Below are 21712 nucleotides of genomic sequence, written 5' to 3'. Positions count from 1 at the left end.
ACTATTTGTATCTTGGATTTGCCTAATAGATGTTGTTGTGATATGCTTGTGCATGGTTATGAAGTCCTAGATATGTGCATGTGCTAACCTAATTGTTGATGCTCATAGTGTGTAAACTCTAGGGTTTGTAACTAAGCCCTAGTCGAAGTTTGATATTCTAGGATATGATGATGTGATAATAAATTCTAGTGTTTACAAAAGATTGGTCATATTGTTGAAACCTTAGATTGAGTTGTGATTGGTTTTTTATTGTCTCATAAGTGGAATCTAGGGTTTGCATTAAATCCTAGTAGCAATCTAACGAATAAATTCTAAAAGTTGTTAGATGCATTTGTTTGAATTGTTTCTAGGGTTTGCAATATGTCACAAAAGAGTCTGTCATATCTCTGAAGGAAATATTAAGGCCCCAGATATAATGAGATTGATATTTTGACAGAGTTACTGCTGTGATCTAGGGTCTGTAACAAAAACTCGAGCAAGAAGTTGAAATATAGAAGTATAGTCTCTTGTTGATTATCAACCTAACTAAGAGTACATATATGATGTCTAATGCTTCCATGATTCTGATATAGTCAACTTCATGATTCTATATATGTATTTGGTTGTACTTGCTATTTAAGTAGTGCAGGTATGTGATCTTCAAGATGTTGGAGATATTAGTAAGAAAATTTGACTTGATTGGCAAGCATGATGAAGGAAGTTATATGAATGATGATAATCAAGATGACTCTGATAAGAAAGATTGAAGTTATGATAGATTCTCCGATGTCATAGAAAGTAGTTGATCTCCCTAGGTTAAGAGGGAGCCTGGATAAAAGAAAAGGTATATCTCCCAAGTTGAGAGGGAGCGCATATTATAGTCATGATGGATACCTTGAAGAAGAAATTGGAGAATGTATATTAAGGTGCTACTGAAAGAAGGAAAGCAAGATCCAGTTGTAGAATATGTTATTGCATGTGAAGTAGGAAAGGAAGTTGTATGGTTGAGGAAACTTCAACCATATTTGTTTGGGAAGTGTGAAATCCTACTATGATAAATTGAGACAATCAACGCAGCATCAAGATGTCTGAAGACCCCGAAGGTTTGTATTTACTTATGTATTTGAAAGTTTGTTACTAATTGGGGTTGTGATTGTTTAGGTAAATCTCTCAAAGTTTTGGAAGCATGATTGATGTTAACAATCGGTTTGATCGAGAGAGATTTGATGTTACCGATTTCAATAATCAAGAATGTTGAGGCATTGTGTGTAATACAAAATGCCTGGGAGGACATCTGGTCGGCCTATGTGTTTATGTCTAGTTCCCAAAGTAGGGAGGGTGGCGTTGGTAATCGAGCTCTGACCTTGCATTACGTGCCTAGTTCCCTAGGTTGATGGTTAGTAAGTAAGCCTGATGGTACTTAGAGAGACTGAAAGCTTTAGTCCATCTTAGTCACACCCTATTAATTTTGGCAACTAGGGCCAAACTTGACATTGGATAACTCATATGAGGCAGCTCATATTTTTATTGGATTCCTCTCTCCGACAAGGGTAGGATTGATCTAAAGATCATCCCATTCTGACATGTACAAATGGAATTATGAATTTATTTTTATTATGGACAAATTGTCAAGGTCGGCAAGCAAACTCATGTAGGTTTAGAAGCCCAACAATCACATCTATTCATCCTCAACGTTTGCATATAAATACAAGGTGCCTCCTCCTCATTTGGACACTTCACTCACTCACAATCTTCTCTCTCCTTCATTGATTGGGTACGAATTTCAGAGGCAAATCTCCACACACGCGAAAAAGGGAAGGGTTTTTTGTTCCAACCATTGACTATCGTTGACCGAAATTGCAGTTGGTAGATTTGACTTGCATTCACCAGTGTTGACCTGTTTTGAGTGCAGTTTTGGGTGGAGGATTTCTATTTGGGTAGGCCACAATTCTGGGCATGAAATCCGAGGCAGCTTGACCTATGTTTGACCAACGTTGACTATTCTTGGGCTTGCTACTGCATTGACTTTTGTTGACCAAGTTTGACTGGACTTTTTCGGACTATTTTTTGGGCTGATTTGACTTGTTGTTGGAGGCCGAGTTGACTGGGTTTGACCGAGCTGAATCGGAGGAAGAATTCTGCCCTGTTGACCAGCGTTGACTTTCTGGTTAGGGCTTGTTGTTAGTGTTGTTTGACTAATCAAATTTTCACTGTAATTGAGCAAGTGAATATTGTATATTGTACTCTCTCTGCTAAACTTTTGAAGAATTATAAGAAGAGTTGATCAAGGGTTTCCCCACATTGGGGTTTGTCCTTGGCCGGTGCCATATCTTGTGTCCTCTTGTCTTGGCTTGTCTTATACTTTATTGTTTATGTTCTATCTGCATTTTACTACATGATGATGTGATTACTAAACTGGATATTGATATTGGGCTAATAAAGAAATTGAAATAAAATTGCTCCAAGCATAGAACATACAATTGTTATCCTAAAATTAACATGGTATCAAAATTGAGGTGAAGACAAAGCCCAAGCAAGAGTGAGAAGAGCAATCACTGATCAAAGGCAAGATTCAATGGCCTCCACATCCTACTTCAAGTCTGATGATAAGTTTCGTGATAAGTCTGATTATCATGCATGGAAAATGTCTCTGGATTTGACATTAGAAGAGCTAGATGTTATGGATTATGTGCAGGGAAAGATTTCGGAACCTCCTTCAAATGCACCGGTTGCTGCTAAGACAAAGTACGAGAAGGGTTAAGTCAAAGCCAAGAAGATCATCAGGGATTCTATTCATAAGCATTTAGTTGCTTACATCTTCGATTTGAACACATCAAAGGAGATATATGACAGTTTGGTTGGCATGATTAAATCTAGCAATGCAAACCAAATTCTTTTCCTCAAGAACAAGCTGAAGGATATAAAGAAAGGAAGAAATGAAGATATTCAATCCTCCTTCATGAGGATTACTGAGATAAAAATGATCTTCTTTTGATTGGAGAAGTTATTGCTGATAGGGAGCTTACTCTCATTGCCCTTGGAAGACTCCCTCGTGAATGGCATGTGTTCAATACTACTACTCTTAACAATGACAAGATTCCAGGTTTCGAAGAATTGTTGACTAGATGTTATCAAGAAGAAACAAGGATGATGGAACTAGATATGCCTTCAAATAGGAATGGTCCTACTGCATTCTCCGCTCATGCTTAAAAGAAGAACAATGCAAGTTCAAAGAAGCAATGTCAAGGAAGGTCAGGTTTCAAAAATGGGAGGAGGGAAGATGCTTCATTTGCAACAAGTTTGGTCACTATGCTAGGGAGTGTCCTAATAGAAGGGATACACCTCATGATGATGAAAACCACAACAACAACAATTTCAAGGGCAACAACAAACAAAGGAATGGCAAATTCAACAACCAACGAAAAATAAATGCTCACGTTGCTCATCAAGGAAATGATTGCCCTCCCAAGAGATCAAGAAACACCAGATGTGATGAATCTAATGTTGTTGATAACAAGCAAAAATAATTTTATCTTATATTTGCCCTCTCTACTGCATCTCCTCCGGATACTTTGGGAAATTGGTTGATTGATATTGGTGCCTCAAGGCAGTTCACTGGGTATAAGGAAGCTCTTTCAAATCTGATTGAAAGGGATACAAATTTAGAAATTATCCTTGGAGACAATGTCACCTATCCCGTGAAGGGAGTTAGGAATGTTACTCTTCAATTGAATCAAGGTAACACCATTCATCTACAAGAAGTACTATATGTACCTGATCTAAAGAAGAACTTGATATCTATCTCGGCAATGTAGGACAAAGGATTTAAGGTGGCATTTATCGATGGAAAGGTACGTGTGTGGAATAAAAATTTCAAAGATGCATTTACACTTGGCTTAAGGGTTGATAGCCTATATCAAGTTGGAGGAAGCCCACTGGGAGATATGTCTTGCGACACATCACTTCAATCTGAATTATGGCACCGAAGGTTTGCTCATCTACATTATAAGGCTCTACCCGATTTAAGGAAGATGGTGACAGGTACGCCCAAATTTAAAGTAGAACATGGTGTTTGTCAAGGGTGTGCCAAAGGAAAGCACACAAGGGGACCATTCCCCTCAAGTGATAACAAGACTACTGACATATTGCAATTGGTTCATTCTGATCTATCTGTTGTGATGCCCGTGAACTCATTAGGAGGATATTTATATTATGCTATCTTTATGGATGATTTCTCTCGCAAGACTTGGATATATTTCTTGAAGAAGAAGGACGAAGTATTCTCATGGTTTCGTTCTTTTAAAGCTTTGGTCGAAAACCAAACCAGGATGAAGATCAAAACATTGAGGACCGATAATGGAACCGAATACGAATCAAATGAGTTAAAAAATTATTGTAGAGAAGTTGGCATTAAGAGGGAGACTACTATCGCATATACTCCTGAGAAAAATGGTGTTGTTGAAAGGAAAAATCGTTCTATCGTAGAAGCCACTTGTGCCATGATTCATGATCAAAGCCTTCCAAAGTTCTTATGGGCCGAAGCTGCAAACACCGCCGTGTATGTTCAAAATAGATGCCATCATCAAGCGTTGGACTCCAAAACTCCTGAAGAAGTTTTCACCGATAAGAAACCCGATTGTTTCTCACTTTAGAATTTTTGGTAGTCCTGTATATTTTCATGTGCCGAAAGAAAAGAGAAGCAAATTGGATGCCTTTGGGAAGAAAGGAACATTTGTGGGCTAGAGTGAAACTTCTAAGGCATATAGAATTTATGTGCCTGGTCAAAGAGAAGTGGAGATAAGTCATGATGTCACCTTCGAAGAGGATGCTGCCCTTGGGAAGATTAGTAACCTTCCTCTTCCAAGGAAGACCAAAGAAGCAGATTCAAGAAAGCAGGGAGAACCCCAGGATGAGTCGATGCCCGATGCTGAAGGACCAATGGATCCCATTGATCCATAGTTTTAAAACTCTGACTCGGCCAAGGTCGACTCTGACTCCGACTCCGACTCGGTATCGACTCGGCCGGCTTGATTTCAATGACTCGGTCGTTGTAAAAAATACATTAAATATTTATTTTTTATAAAAACACATAATTTTAAAGATTTTCATTCATGTTTCCAAACACACAGCATTAGAATATAGATAGAACACAACATATGATCAAAGTAGGCTCATGAATATATCCATTATATCAAAATGGCACCCAGTGCATTGTCCAATACATAATGATGATGATATAGAGATCAAAACAAAAACACATAACCAAGGAGGCTATAAATGGCCTCTACAACAAAAGTCTGTGACCAGTACTACTAGCTACCGCAAGAGTTGCCAACATCATCTGGCTCAATGTTACTTGGGAGCAGGAGCGAAAGTGGGGAGCGAGAGCGAAAACGAGAGCAGGAGCGACATTTTTAGAAGCTCCTGGTTTGGGAGCAAATCCCAGAGGAGTTCGACAACCAATGTCACTAACATCAAGGTACATAGAGGGATTGGTGCTCTTGATTAAATACGAGTTCCATACCCTAATACATGACAACATTCAATGGAAACATTGCAATCCTCCAATCCTGAAATCCTAAAAAACTCATAAGTCTGCTGGATTTTGAATGAAATCTAAAATTCTACTTTCTCCATATGAAATCCAATGAGGCCGAAACCACTCTCAAACATCCTGAGTCATTTCATGGTAATGTTAAAAATTTAAGTAAAAGGATGAAAATGAAGATTAAGGAGAATGTCACTTTTACTTTAAGAATTTAACATGACCATGAAATTTGAATAGCATATCAATAGTAGAGAGCATTTGAGTGTGTTAAATAGGGTTTGGGAGGGGGAAATGGACCCCAAATAACATTTAACTAATTCATAAAACACATTGGAGTCCAAGCCAATCAGCAAACACCTTAAAAAATCATTAAAAATTTGTTAAATCACTGTTTTACTGGGGTTACAGGGCGTTGTTTGTGACTCGGCCGAGTCAGTATGGAAACAGCCAAGTTGGCCGAGTCAGCCATGACTCGGACAAGTTGGCCAAGTCAGCCATGACTCGACCAAGTTGGCCGAGTCAGCCATGACTCGGCCGAGTCATTCAATGACTCAGTCGAGTCATGGCTGACTCGGCCAAACGAGTCGTTTCTTCTACCGAGTCACTCCTGAGGGCAACAAAACAGATCAACTCGGTCGTTTCGGTTTCGAAACGGCCGAATTTTAAAACTATGCATTGATCCACCCCCTCATGAGCCCTCCTCCTCAAAAAGGAGACCCTCATGGCTTAGGGAGACTCTCAAAGATGCCGAGAGACATGTTGCACCTAGGGGGACATTTCGTCAAAGCAAGAAGCCAAATAGGTACCAAGGGTACTTAACTGCAATGAGCACCATTGTTCAATCTAAGCCTTGCACATTCGAAGAAGTTGCAAAGTACCAAGTATGAGTCAATTATGAAGAATGATGTCTGGGATATGGTCCCTAGACCCAAGGAGAAATCTGTTGTCACCTCGAAATGGCTCTACAAGATCAAGCATGGAGCTGATGGAAGTGCGGAAAAGTTGAAGGCCAAATTCGTTGCTCAAGGCTTCTCTCAAAAGGAAGCTGTAGACTATGATGAGATATTTGCACCGGTTGCCCGCTACACCACCAATCATTTGATTATAGCCCTTACTGCCTCACAAGGATGGAATCTACACCAGATGGATGTTAAGACTGCCTTCTTGCATGCTTCACTTAAGGAGGAAGTCTATGTAGAACAACCTAGAGGGTTTGAAGTTCAAGATCGTCAGACACATGTATGCAGATTGAAGAAATCCCTCTATGGGTTGAAGCAAGCACCCCGGGCTTGGTATGAGAGGATCGATAGCGATCTAATGAAGCTGGGATTTATAAGAAGTGAAGTTGATCTGAACCTTTACTTTAAGGTTGAGAATGATAGACCTCTCATCTTGGTACTTTATGTGGACGATCTCTTTCTAACAGGTGCAAACCCTCTTATTCATCAATGTAAGAGGGAGTTGGCATCCGAATTCGAGATGAAGGACCTAGGATTGATGCATTACTTCCTAGGGTTGGAGGTGTGGCAAAAGCTAGGTGAGATTTTCCTTTCTTAAGGAAAATATATTGTGAAGATACTTGAAAGATTTGGGATGGTAGACTGCAAGTCCGTGACTACTCCGATGGAACTTAACTTCGAGAAGTTATGCAGAAGTGTTGCTAGGCCCGATTTGGGAAATCCCTCTGAGTATCGTCAACTCGTGGGGGCCCTGATGTTCTTGGTGAACTCCTGTCCAGACATATGTTTTGCAATGAATACATTGAGTCAGTTTATGGTCGAGGCTCATCACACACATTAAATTGCTGCCAAGAATCTATTGAGATATCTTCGAGGCACAATCACTCATGGATTGAGATACACTGTCGGGAATGTGAGGCTCCATGGTTACTCTGATGAAGACTGGGCTGGCAGTGTGGTGGATTGTAAAAGCACATCTGGATGCTGCTTCTCTCTAGGTTCTACTTGGATATCATGGATGAGCAGGAAGCAGAAGTCAATTGCGTTAATCACCGCTAAGGCTAAATATATCGCTGCTAGTTTGGCCTCCTATGAAGTTGTTTGGTTGAGGAAACTCTTTAGTGAGTTGTTTGGACATGTGCTGGATACCACTATTATCTTTTGTGACAACCAGAGTGGGATTCGTCTTTCTGAGAATCCCATGTTTCATGACCGCTTTAAGCATATTGATATCAGGTACCACTTTATTTGAGATATGGTTGAACGGGGAGCAATAAGGCTTCAACACATTGGGACTGATGATCAGGTCGCTAATATTCTTACGAAGCCCCTGGGGAAGGTCAAATTCTTAACCTTCTGTGAACGACTTGGAGTCATGGAGAGACACTATTATGAGGGTCCCGTATGAGATGGATGTTGAGCTCTAGGAGCTTCAGGGGGCTTGGGGTACTTCTTGGAGCGATGAATGGCCATAGGGTGAGTGGTTCACCTTCCCCTGATGGTGTGCGATGTACAGGGTTAGTGGTTCACCTTCCCCTGTGATACCCCATGGTGACATATCCATACGATGAGTCGTTCACCTTCTCTTATGGCATATGAGAAGGATGAGTGGTTCACCTTCTCCTGCCAGCACATCCTACCCATGAAGTTCGAGATTCATGGGAAGTACCTCTCATCTGGCCAACAAGTAGGGAAATGAAGATAGGGACCATAGTACTACCGATGGATGCATCGTGTACTACTGTACTCCCTATGCTAGGATGTTGATATTGATCTGGGATCAATGGAAACTGACTTTAGGTCGGTTAAGAGTTGTATGACACACTCTTTATTATTGGAAATTGACTTCGAGTCAGTGGAGAATGGTATGATACATTCTCGATCATTTCTTCTTTCTTCATAGTTCAGCAGAGCAAAGACAGGGATGGTATAAATTGTCAGATAGTTTAGCAAGTGAAGTTCTCCCTAGTTGAGAGGGAGTGTTAATTTTGGCAACTAGGGCCAAACTTCACATTGGACAGCTCATATTTTTATTGGATTCCTCTCTCCGACAAGTGTAGGATTGATCTAAAGATCATCCCATTCAGACATGTACAAATGGAATTATGAATTTATTTTGATTATGGACAAATTGTCAAGGTCAGCCAGCAAACTCATGTAGGCTCAGAAGCCCAACAGTCACGTCTATGCATCCTCAACGTTTGCACATAAATACAAGGTGCCTCCTCCTCATTTGGACACTTCACTCACTCACAACCTCCTCTCTCCTTCATTGATTGGGTACGAATTTCAGAGACAACTCTCCACACGTGAGAAGAAGGGAAGGGATTTTTGTTCCAGTCGTTGACCAGCGCTGATTGAAATTGCAAAAGGCTAATCTGACTTGCATTGACTAGTGTTGGCCTGTTTTGAGTGCAGTTTTGGGTGGAGGATTTTTGTTTGGGCAGGCCACGGTTCTGGGAACAAAATCTAAGGCATTTTGACCTCTGTTTGACCAGCGTTGACTGTGGTAGGGCTTGTTGTTGCGTTGACTTTTGTTGACCAAGTTTGACTAGACTTTTCCGCACTGTTTTTGGGCTGATTTGACTTGCTGTTGGAGGTCGAGTTGACTGAGTTTGACCGAGCTGAATTGGAGGAAGAATTCTGCCTTGTTGACCAGTGTTGACTTTCTAGTTAGGGCTTGTTGTTAGTGTTGTTTGACTGATATTCTCAATGTAATTGGGCAAGTGAATATTGTATATTGTACTCTCTCTCTGCTAAAATTTTGAAGAATTATAAGAAGAATTGATCAAGGGTTTCCCCACATTGGGGTTTGTCCCTGGCTGGTGCCATATCTTGTGTCCTCTTGTCTTAGCTTGTCTTCTACTGTTATTTTTTATGTTCTATCTGCATTTTACTATCATGATGATGTGATTGCTAAACTAGATATTGATATTGGGCTAATAAAGAAATTGAAGTAAAATTGTTCTAAGCATAGAACATACTATTGTTATCCTAGTCAGGAATCTAGTCTGTGGCACCGTGTGTGCCTAAACTCTTCATGGTTCATGTGTTTTGAGATCTTCCATGTAGTAAGCTTGTCTTCCAGATTAATCACATCAGTATTATTTGGTCGATGTTTCAAACCAGCTAATGTACTTCCATGTACTTGTATGTTTATGTCATTATCAATACGTCCCTAGTTAAGAGGGAGTGCTAAAGAATGTAACTAGATTCGGTCTTCATAATTGTATTTGAGTCATAATAAAATGTATTTATCAAAAGAAAGAAAAAGGAATTTTATTATGACTTATTAAAGCATGGGTTTCATGCTTGGGTCATCATGTTTTAGGTCAAAGTCCCCATTGAGGACTTCTAGGTTTTATAGAGTCATTAGAGTCATTGTCCATTTAATAATACCCTTCTTGGGATTTTGAATAGTGTAAAAAGATTTTTTTATTGAGTCAAATAAGTCATTTGTCACCTCCACACCAAGTCGATCCTTACCAAATCAAGTCACCCTACAGCAAGGTAATTCAAACCCCAAAAGAGGCTATAAATAAAGAGCAGTTCGATTCATTTGAAGGTCATCCACTCACAAGTTCGATATACAAGCAGAAGAAGAAGAAGAAGAAGTGTACGAAATTACAGGAGGAGAAGGATTGATAGATCAAAGTTTCTAGGTCATCTCTCTCACAAGTGTGAAAGTTACTGGGCTACTGTTGGAAGGTCGAAGTCTCTACTGTTGCATCAAGGTCGAGTTTCTGCTGCATCTAGGTCGAAATTTTGTTGTTGCTTCTAGGTCGAAATTTTGTTGTTGCTGCTAAGATCAAAGTTGCTACTGCATCAAGGTCGAAGTTGTTACTACTACTAGATCGAAGTGTTGCTGCTACTACTAATGTTGTTCTAGGTCGAAGATATTGCTAGAAGGTTATCATCTGCAGAAGAAGGGAAGGGTTGACTTGGTGATTGGAGGAAGTCTGTGTCTAGGTCAAAGAGTCTTGGATTATCTCGTGAAACTATTGAAGGAAGAGTTGTTCACTGGGTTTTCCCCTAGATAGGGGTTTTCCCTTGCTGTTTGCCTACATCTGGTGTCTTTGATCTTTGTGTTATGGTTTTGGTAATTGCTTGATGAACTAAGATAAAAGAAGAACACAAGAAAGTTAATAAGAACATAAGAAAATCACAAGTAATTATCATTGTATAAAAAATCTTTCTGCCTTTTTGATTTTCCAACACTATAAACCTCACATCCTTTTTAAATTAAGTTTTTCATTTAGGGACCACCCCCTTAGCTGACCTAGGAGAGAGCTTAAACAGAGAGAGTTGGGAATAGGTGACAGCCTCTTCTCTTAGTTTTGCCACCAACCACACCTTGTGGGGTGAAGGGTTTTTCTCGCTAACTGGTAGGGGTGTGTGATAGGTGACAATAACAGTACCCTCAAGTGCGATTGACCTATTTTGGTCACTAATGCACATTAATAATATTTTTATTTCTAGTTTTGAATATAATTTAATGTCTTATACCTTAGCAAAGAAAATTAGGGTCTAATTTTTCCATTTGGCTAATTTTTCCCCTTTCTTCCAAAAATAATTTAACAATTGCCATATTTTTCTCAAAAGCAATTCACCCAAATTCTATAGGATAGAATTATTATACTTAAAAATCGCCAAAATTTCTATAAACTATATAAAATCTTTAGAAAATTGAATATTTTACAAAAATATCATCAAACATTTCATAGTTGGCATTTTGACAATTTAAATCATTCACCAATGTTTCTACGCTAATAAGATAAGTTTGGATCCTCAAAATTTTCCTTGTACCCCAGTGCTTGAGTAGGACTGCTTGCATAATAACTTACTCTACACTAGTTTACTCATTAACTAACCAAGGCCTATGTATTTTGTTTTCTAGTTGTTGCATTGGCTGTATGATGCTAAAAGATTGGAAGCTGACAAAATCTGCAAAATACATTATGTTTTAATGCAAAAACATATTTATGGAAAATGATTTATGAGCATACTTTTCGAGTTGATTTCTCCTGATAATGGGCTTGAAAATTTGATTGTAAATAACCTTTAACACAGTACTCCGAAAAATTTGAATCTTTTATGTAATGTTCACCACATGTAGAAGCTGGTGATCAGAAAGCAAAGAAAAGTAATATATATTTCAGCCATTAGAATAAAAATAAAATATAAAAATAAATAAATAAATAAAACAAAGGTCAAAAAATAGCACCAAGTTCTATCTTCAGACAAAAAGATGACATATAAGTGAGGAAATTTTCTCTTGAAGATTGGAACTTCTCTTTAACTGTTTCAGAGAGAAATGTTATTTCAAGCAACTTGTCAAGATTACATTTCAAAAATCTAATTCAATCTGGCTAAGTTACTCACTATAAATACTAAGTGACACTAGCACTCGTTTGAAGTAACACACAAGAAGTCAAAAAAACGTCTTGCAGCTTATGCATTGTACATTAATGCATCTACGTGTCATGGTTACATGCATATGCATAATAATGTCCTGGCTTCCAGAAAGATTACATGCAAGTATAATATGAATATTTAATGCTAATATTTGGTCACAAACCATAACTTAACCTTTACAAAGACATCAAACCTCCCTACATAGTCTCAATGTTAGTGTAATTAACATTTATGGTCATTCTCTAGTAATTAGGGTTTACTTTACCAAAAAGAAGTAAATTGTAGGCTTACCGCTTTCATTAAGCTTAAGGAGTCATCTTGGTATCTGTTGTGCTAAGAAGTGAAATTTTATCACTTGAGATGGATAATGAAATTCAAAGATTCCTATAGCTTACTGCAAGGCATTATAATAGTTTCTTTATATCAGGCTAAGATCAAGACTTCAGAGAGATGGTGAAAGCATACTGGGTAGATCAATGCAAAAAGTTCTTGTTAATTTTCTTTAGCCTCTAAAATCTTAATATGATAAATAACTATCTATTTCCAAGCAAACATTTTGCATTAAAATTTCAGAAAACATGCATAATTTTTATGTGCAATATACTGCCTCTGTAAAATTCATGCACCCACGGTATCCAGCAAAACTGGTCAAATCAAATGGGACTTTGAACAACCCATAGGATTGAAATCAGAGATGCCTGATTAAGAACAATAAACACTGAAAGTAAAAATTTTAAGTTATTAACAATACAAAATTAAAATACTGATGTTACTTGCCTTAAGTGTTGAATCCTTGCTTCCACTTAGCAACAGTCTACTATCCGCAGACCAACTGTGCATTGAGAAGACAGTAAACTATAATTAAGGTGTGAATTGAGAAGACAATCTAATTTAAATAGAAGTTCAGGAAAGTCAAACCAAGGATACAGAATGCTCCATAATAGATTATAAACTGAGATGAACATGTGAACTGTCCACATGATGGAAGAGCAAAGGGAAATAAAAAGGCACTCCATATTATAAGGAAAAAAATATCTTCACCAGACCTAATTTGATACACTGGGCCGACATGCCCACGGAATGTTGTAACAAACTTCCCTGTAATGCCATTCCATAACTTTACAGACTTATCAAATGAGGCACTTGCCACCCATTGCCCATCAGGTGAGAAGTAAACATGGTTGACAAGCTACAAAGACAGAAGAAGCACACATTGCATTTATAAGCACTTGAAACACGCTACAATACATGTTTGAATTTTGAAAAACTCCATTTATTGACTTGCATACTATTCTGCAAAATAGAAATCCAAGAAAACTCGCCTACAAACTTAATCATGGAATATGAGAAGAAGGAAAAATCAGATTCTGACCCTATCTAGAGATACAGGCATTTTTCTTCAGTTACATGTCCAAGCAAGATAATTAGTTTGAGAATGGACTTCTGAGTTGTGACAGTGAATGAACACTTGACTTACAAGGGAAATATGAAAGAAAGTAGTAAAATGATAAGATTCACAAAATGCTCATATAGGTGAGGAAAAATCAGATTCTGACCCTATCTAGAGATACAGGCATTTTTCTTCAGTTACATGTCCAAGCAAGATAATTAGTTTGAGAATGGACTTCTGAGTTGTGACAGTGAATGAACACTTGACTTACAAGGGAAATATGAAAGAAAGTAGTAAAATGGTAAGATTCACAAAATGCTCATATAGGTGAGGACAAGTATAAACTTTATATTCATGGAAAGCCTCTACATAACTGAAGTGCAGTTGTCAATGAACTTCCTCGAAGGATCAACAACAAAAGATTACTATATTGATAACAGGTAATAACATACTAACATTAATTGCTAATATAATTAGCATATAATGTTATATGGCCCTGACTAACATCTGATGCCATTATGACCATAAATAACACCTAATGCCAATATGACTGGCATGTAATACTTTCATAGATTATTTTTATGCCCCTTATCAAATTGCTTGTTTGTGTTGACGATTGCTTCGGACAACAAGACAGAAATGAAATCCATACCTGCTGATGCCCTGTCATTCGTGCCTTTGGTTGTTTACTAGATGCAGGCTCCCAAAGAAACATTGTAAAATCATCAGACCCAGAAACTAGTCTCTCTGGAGCATCCCTTTTGGCAGCATTATATTTTTCCAATGCAGCCTGAACACAGCAAAGACACATAAAATGAATAGGTTATCCAATCAATGATTTAGCAAAATGTTTGCATCATATATGTAATTGAGATTCCAAGGACCGCACAGATATGCATAAGAAACTATCTAATCCAAGGCATATGTGCAATTCTAAGAAAACCCCCAGAGTGACCCTTGATATTAAGCAAAATGACCAGGACATGGATTCAGAAATGGGTCCACTAGATTTTTGAAAAGCCATGATCCGGATACAGCAGGGAAATGGCAAGTACAAAAAGGTATAAAAATATTTTCATAATAAATAACAGAATATAGTTAAGAATCAAAACCATTTAGGAATCACAAAAATAAAACTACAAGTTATAAACAAAATAAAGATTTCTAGTGCATATTACTATAAGCCATCCATGTACCATAACTGATAATTTGATAAATCATAACCATCATTCACAATTGATAATTTTAAAGACAATTTAAACATAACCATAAAGCAGGTCATAAGAGAGTTTACGTGGGACAAATCGACATGTCCATATCAGGAGGGAATAAAGTGGTTTTCTTGAAACGTATGGCAGAACTAAATAATTGTGTGGGTGAAGTGAACAACAATGTAGCACATAAGGATAGATCAGATCTTGACAATAGACTTTGACCATAGTGATAGACCAAACCTTAATATAGCACATCTTGATGATCAGGCCTCCATAGCAGATCTTGACATAAGGATAGATCCATAGTATTCAAAACCGGCCGGTTCAAACCGGAAACAAGTCAAACCGGCCCGTTCATTAGCTAACTCCACCGGACCAGTAGAAAAACCTGGTTAGACTGCCCTCCTCGCCAGTTTTTTGGTCAAACCAGGCATAAGCCAGCCAGTTCACTGCCAGGCCGGCCACGAACCCACCAATTGAGTTTTTTGGGGCTTGTGAGGTGGTTTTGAGGGAATCTAAGGGTTGCTTCCCTCCAAAAACAGCCCCTCCAAGCCAATAAAAGGAGGTCTCCCCTCTCATTTGCCTCAAACATCTCATTTGGAGTTTTTGTGAGCTTCATTGGGAGCTTGGAGAGTGTTGAGTTTTTGCTGGAGTAGTCATCTTGAAGGCTTGGAGTTGGACTTGGAGTTATTTTGGAGCTAGTTTGGAGCTGATAGTGGAGTTGGCATCTTCAAAAGGAGGGTAAGGGAGCAAGTTTGCATTTCCAAGTAAGGATTTTCACTTGAAAAATCCATATTTCATTGTTGTCCATGTATTTATTTTTTTTATATGCTCTATGCTATCAAATTTCAAGTTCAATAGTTAGTTTTCAAGTCTTAAATTTTGTAGGCTAAATATGCCCCATTTTTTTCCCAAATTTATCTTAGGTTTTCCATTTGACTTAGTGTTGAAGAATCTAGGGCATCTAGAATAGGATGAGATTCTTCTTGACGATGATAACTATATGTGAGGTACTTTTACTTTTCTTATTGACACAATCTTCTCTTATTATTATTAGTGTGTGTTCTCTTACTTCATCAAAAAGTTACCAAAACAAAAGAGACATGAACACAAGAAGTTGGCTCTTAGCCAGGGCAAAACCTTTCTCTCTTAGAGAGGAAAACCCTTCCGCAAATTTCTCTTATTGAAGCTTCAATTGACAAATACCAAACCCTAGACCCTTGACCAGTAGATCCTCCAAGCACAAGACACAGTCTCTCTTTTGAAACTTCCTTTTTGTCCTTCAATCAATGCCTCCTATATTGCACCTTGATCTCTTTCTTGGCACTTCTTCTGGCAACTGATGGCACTTTCCTTCATTCCTTTTCCAACAACTGCAGAAACCCTAGGTCTCCTTAGAGACCTCTTCTTTGGTGCCTTCCTTTCCTTCACTTGGCAATCTTTCTTCTTCTTGATACTTGGACTAGATAATGAGCCTCTTCTTTTGGTGTATCTCTGAGTTCAGAGGTTGATCCTCTTAACCCTAGTGCAGATCTGATTTCTTCGCATGTGTGGCTGATCTAGGGCTTGAGATAGACCTTTTTACTTGCTCCCTTCATTTGCTAGATGTGGGATCTCCTTTGCTTGAGATGGAGGGCTATTTGGAGTCTCTTCTTAGCCCAATCGAGCTCTATTATGTTGCTGCCCTTGTGGATCTGATGTGACTGCAGAACTGCCCTCCTTTCTTCGCATGTGTGACAGAATTAGGCTCTAAAACAGTCCTCCCAAACCCGGTTTCTTTTTTTCTCTCTTCTTCGTTGCCCTAGAATCACCTCAATGCTCCTTTCTCGCACCTCTTTTTCGTCCTTCCTTCTTCGCTGATTTCACAGATGAGTAGACGATGCTTTTGTGAGGTCGAATTTCCCTATATATAGGAGATTTTCCTTCCTATTTGGGCCAACTTGAGCTAGTGAGGCCAACCTGTCCTTAAGTGTACCAAAAATTCATATTTGAGCCGACTTTGAAGAGGAGACTTGTCTTTGCTTTGGAGGATCACCCTAAACATATTTCTTTGACTCTAACACATATGTTTACATAGTGTAACATGCCCACATGGGTCTTCAATAATTACATTCTCTTTGACCTTCCTAGAAGCACTCAAACATGTGCTTGACCTATGTAATGAGCAAGAAACTCATTTTTACAATTTACATAAAATAATAATTTTTTATTTTACAAGTACAAAGATCGAAACTACATTTATGAAGACCGAACCTAATTACACTTTCTTCAACACTTAGCTGCATTTTTTTTTAATTTGCAGACTTCTTTCACTTGCAAATTTCAAATATTTCTAGCCATCATGCCTCTAAAAGCCAAGGACATTGCATGGGCTCATTGTGATGTGATTAATAGAAAAATGATATGCAAATTTTGCAATAAACCTGTTGGGGGGGTGGGGCTATTCTCAGGTTGAAACAACACTTGGCTGGGATTATAGGCCAAGTAAAGCCATGTGATGCACAAAAGGAAGTGATAGGTATTGTTAGGGTAGAATACCTTGCCAAGTTTGAGGAGAATAAGGCTAGAGAAAAGGCTATCCAAGAAGAAATTGCAAGGAAGAAGGAAATTTTACAAGCCATGAAAGATGGTGGGTATGTTGATTTTGAGATTCAAGACTCCTCTTCTATCCCTTCCACCAATGACCCATTTCACCATGTTCCTCCTACTCTTGGATCTTATCATCAAGGCCAACAATCTAAAGGAAAAAAGAGGAAGAATATCCAGAGTTATTTCACAACTTTTGCCACCACTGCCTCTACTAATCCCACTTCCTCCCAACCAAGTCTAACTCAACATCAACCTGTTGAAATTTCTAAGTCTAACTGTTAGAAATCCTTCTTGTACTTTTTGATTTATTTCTTCCTACTTGTTGTGTTAATTAACAGGTTATTTACCATGTAAATACTGAAAATAAATACAAGTACAGTCTCAACACATACAGATCATCAACTGAAGGAAAAACAAGCACACAAGTGACACTGTTATTTTTGGACCCACTTCCTCCCAACCAAGTCTAACTCAATGTCAACCTATTCGAATTTCTAAATCTAACTGTTAGAAATCCTTCCTGTACTTTCTGATCTATTTCTTCCTACTTGTTCTGTTAATTAACAAGTTATTTACCATGTAAATACTGAAAATAAATACAAGTATAGTCTCAACACATACAAATCATCAACTGAAGGAAAAACAAGCACACAAGTGACACTGTTATTTTTGGACTAATGTCCCCGGAAAAACCCAACGTGGGAAAACTGGTGTAGCTATCTGAGGGTTTTATTATTAAGCAGTTTCAGAATACAATTTGGGTGCCAGAAATGGCTCACCCAACAGAGAATGCCCTCGGCAATAGTACCTCTCAGTCGGAGACAGATATCAGCCCCAATCTACCCCACGAAATCTCCCAATGTCAACCTCTAGGGTCTGCATCAGCCTCTCTAGCCCAGCATCAGCCTCTCTGGGCTCTACGTCAGCCTCTAGAGCCTCTATGTCTCCCACGCTGGCCCTCCTTAGGCTCTGCGCAGCACCTGGCTGCCTCTGCGTGGCCTCTGGCTGCTTTTGCGTGGCCTCTAGCTGGCTCTGCGTCAACTCTCTCTTGGTTTCTGCGCTGATGCTCCCGGTACTATCTCTACCTCTCTGCTACTGCATTCACTACCCCTCAGCTGCAACTCTGATCACTCCTTCAATTTCCTCAGCAAGCGCTGCCGTAGAAAATTGAATTCTTGATCAACTCGGTGTGTTTTCCAAGTGACTCTCAAGCCTCCTCTTATACTTTTCTCATTGATAATTCAACAGTCAAGATTAAGTCCCTAACCAACGGCTAATATTAGATCTGGCCTAAGCCACCGGATTCGTCCTAAACCCCCTACGAATCTCGAATCCAGCGAATCCAACACGATTCGATCCGGATTCGTGTCCAGATCATATGACACGTCGTGTCCGTTTCCGACACGTCGAATCCGAGGTCGTGTCACGATTTTCAAAAGCGTGTCGCGATTTTGGGACACATGTCCTATTTCCAGGACTCGCTAAGCTTAGTGCAGGAATGAAAAGGGCGTGTTTGCTCATTAATATTTTCATTTGGCAAGTGATTTGTGCTGTTGGCAAGTGATTTGTGCTGTTGCAGCAAGGAGTAGAGCATTTTGGCAGCTTCATGATCAAGTCTAGGCCCTAGTATTGATATGCTATTCATGGTAATGTTAAATTCTTAAAGTAAAAGTGACATTCTCCTTAATCTTCATTTTCATCATTTTACTTAAATTTTTAACATTATCATGAAATGACTCAGGATGTTTGAGAGTGGTTCTAGCCTCATTGGATTTCATATGGAGAAAGTAGAATTTTAGATTTCATTCAAAATCCAACAGACTTATCAATTTTTCAGGAATTTAGGATTGGGGGATTGCAATGTTTCCATTGAATTTTGACATGTATTAGGGTATGGAACTCGTATTTAATCAAGAGCACCAAACCAAGAGCTTCTGAATATGTCGCTCCCGCCCCCGTTTTCGCTCCCGCTCCCAAGTAACACTGTTCCTGATGATATGGGTCTGGACACCACTGTTGAGTTGGCATTGGCCAACATGGATCTCAATGATCCAGTGCTAGAGCCTGTTAGATTTGATGACTTAGAGGGGTCAACCTCCATACCAGCAGATGCAGAGGCGACTATGGATACAGGGGAGTAGGAGGATGCAGAGGAGAGTAGTGGGGACCATGATGATGGGGACAGTGATGCTGATTCTGATGCTGATTGATGCCTTGAGGCTTGTATACCTGTAGTTGTTTTATATTTTCTATTTCTATTTGCCATTGGCATTGCACCAACACTACCTACGTAACACATTTGATTTGATGACTTAATGAGAAAACTACAGCTGTCAGTGTGTTTATCTTACTATCTTGTAGTTGTAAGTTGTCTTTCAATTATGAATTATGAATCATGATTTAAATTTTTAATAGATTTATCATTTATGTGACCAGTACCACTGACATTTATTTGAATTTTGTATGTACTATGCATGCTTAATAGCTATAGATGAAGATCTATGTTTGAAATCAATAAATTTGTATCATTAATTAAAATTTGTGTAAGAAATATGATAATATCTAATTTTTAATATATATGTATATTTTTTAAATATATATATATATATATATATATATATATATATAACGTGTCCTAAGGTGTCCTATTCCGGGGGGTCAGCGTGTCCGAATCCGACACCACGAATCTCGAATCCTACATGTCCCGAATCCCCGTGTCAGGTGACTTAGGATCTGGCTTGATCCATGACTTTTGGATCATTCTAACTCAATTTTATATTAATAAACATTAATATTTTATTTTCCCTTAGCTTAGACTTAGGGACTCCATTAAAATATTAATTATTTTAATATCTCCCAAACTGGTTAAATTCTGCCCAAACCATTTCTGGGTCTTGGAGATCTCATGTACTTTAACCTCTCCACCAATTTTCAAGGCTAGAGCACATCCGATGCTACCCCAAATCAACACAACCCACTTTGGATGACCATTGGAAAAAGCAATGCAAAGAATCTTCTTTTCAATACATTGCTAGATGGTGGTATAATGCAGATATCCTATTTAATGTTGCCCACTCACCTTATTACCAAGCTATGTGGGACTTTGTTATAGTTGTAGGAAAGGGCTACAAAGGCCCTAGTGTGCATGACTTGAGAGGAGCTCTTTTGCAAAAAGATATTTGTTCCATTGATGAGTATTTCGCTGAGTATAGAGAGTCATGGGTCAAAACAAGTTGTTCCATCATGTCAGATGGATGGATCGGTGGAAAGAACCGCACTATCATTAATTTCCTAAGTTATCTGAAGCATCCCTCCCAACCTCTAGAAATGTCGTTCAGCGTTTCGGAAAAGGAAATGGGTACAAAACGACACTAAAATGGCACTGAAACGTTACCAATCCGTTTTAGTTTTTCTAGAAATGCCCAATCTGATTTTTGAAACATCTCAGGCAATTTAAAAGCTTTTGGACTTGTTTCCAGAAATCCAAATACGAATGTGAGAAAAATCGACATCCATATCCGGATTTCTAGAAACAGATCCACGCTAAAATCTGTTAGATCCTCTATGCTTTTGTTTTATTTTTTGTTACATGATCTGTCGGATTTTAGTTTAGGGTTTGAACTTTAAAATGTCATTTAAATTCCAAACTGAATTCATCCCCCGAATTTAGTTTGAGTCATCAAAGATGCGGATAAAGGCTTTCTAGTTGATATAGTCATATAATGAAAACACACAGGGATCGAGCGTATATTGTATGCTGACCATCGTGTGCGTTGAGAAATCATTGATGGAGCTATGCACAGAGAGGATAGTCGATAGTGTTGCACAAAGAGAGGATTGTTAGCAAATAAAAGTTTATTACTTAATAGCATTGATATAGTGTATAATTTACTTTATACATACGGTTTGATATATGTTAAAAGTAATAAATTAATATTATAGTAAAATATATAATAAATTTAATTAAAATTTTATTGCTTTGTAATTTAAATTTAGTTAAGGTAGTTTTATTATAGAAAGCCTTTAGTTAAGCCTTTTTAGTTAATACAAGGGGTAATGTATTAATATTTTAATAGGTTATACTTTAAGTTTAATTAAATTTTTATTAAAGGTAACGATATTTTATTTATATATTTAAGTTTCATGTTATTATATAGTTATATTATTAAACTATATAACATAACTAATGTTATTATTATCAAACTATATTTAAGTTTAATATTGTTTAATGTTTGATAACTATATTATTAAACTATAACTAATATTATTTTTAGTTATCAAACATTATTTTTTTTAGTTATCAAAAATTTAGTTATTATCTAGATTATAAAAGATGAAATTTCCTTGTTTCATGCCCTCGAGGAACCATGTTTTTGAGATCAGTTGATGCATCTGATAAGGTGAGGGATGCGGACCTTCTATTGAGTTTTTGGATGAAATTATTCAGGCAATGGGGGAGGAGAATGTTGTGCAAGTCATCATAGATAATGCCTCAAACTATGTTCTTGCTGGAAAGATGCTAGAGTCCAAATATAAGACCATATTTTGGACTCCATGTGTTGCACATTGCACAGACCTCATGCTTGAGGACATAGGCAAAGTGGAGTGGGTAAAAAAA

General features: G+C 38.1%; 1 protein-coding gene across 1 annotated transcript in view; it reads right to left on the bottom strand.

The window, feature by feature from the left end:
- LOC149189511 (WD-40 repeat family protein / notchless protein) overlaps positions 1 to 21712 on the bottom strand; it is a 253629-nt gene that overhangs the window by 60194 nt on the left and 171723 nt on the right. Inside the window, exons 9-11 of the mRNA XM_089411822.1 lie at positions 13944 to 14081; positions 12948 to 13090; positions 12679 to 12733 (exon numbers count right to left, since the gene is read on the bottom strand). Of these exons, the coding sequence (XP_089267948.1) occupies positions 12679 to 12733; positions 12948 to 13090; positions 13944 to 14081 (336 nt within the window). The remainder of the gene's footprint in view (positions 1 to 12678; positions 12734 to 12947; positions 13091 to 13943; positions 14082 to 21712) is intronic.

This window comes from Pinus tabuliformis, chromosome 3_1 (assembly GCF_031772625.1).
Source record: "Pinus tabuliformis cultivar Carrire ecotype Pingquan chromosome 3_1, CPIR1, whole genome shotgun sequence".
NCBI lineage: Eukaryota > Viridiplantae > Streptophyta > Pinopsida > Pinales > Pinaceae > Pinus > Pinus tabuliformis.
This window is presented reverse-complemented; position numbering and strand designations above follow the sequence as displayed.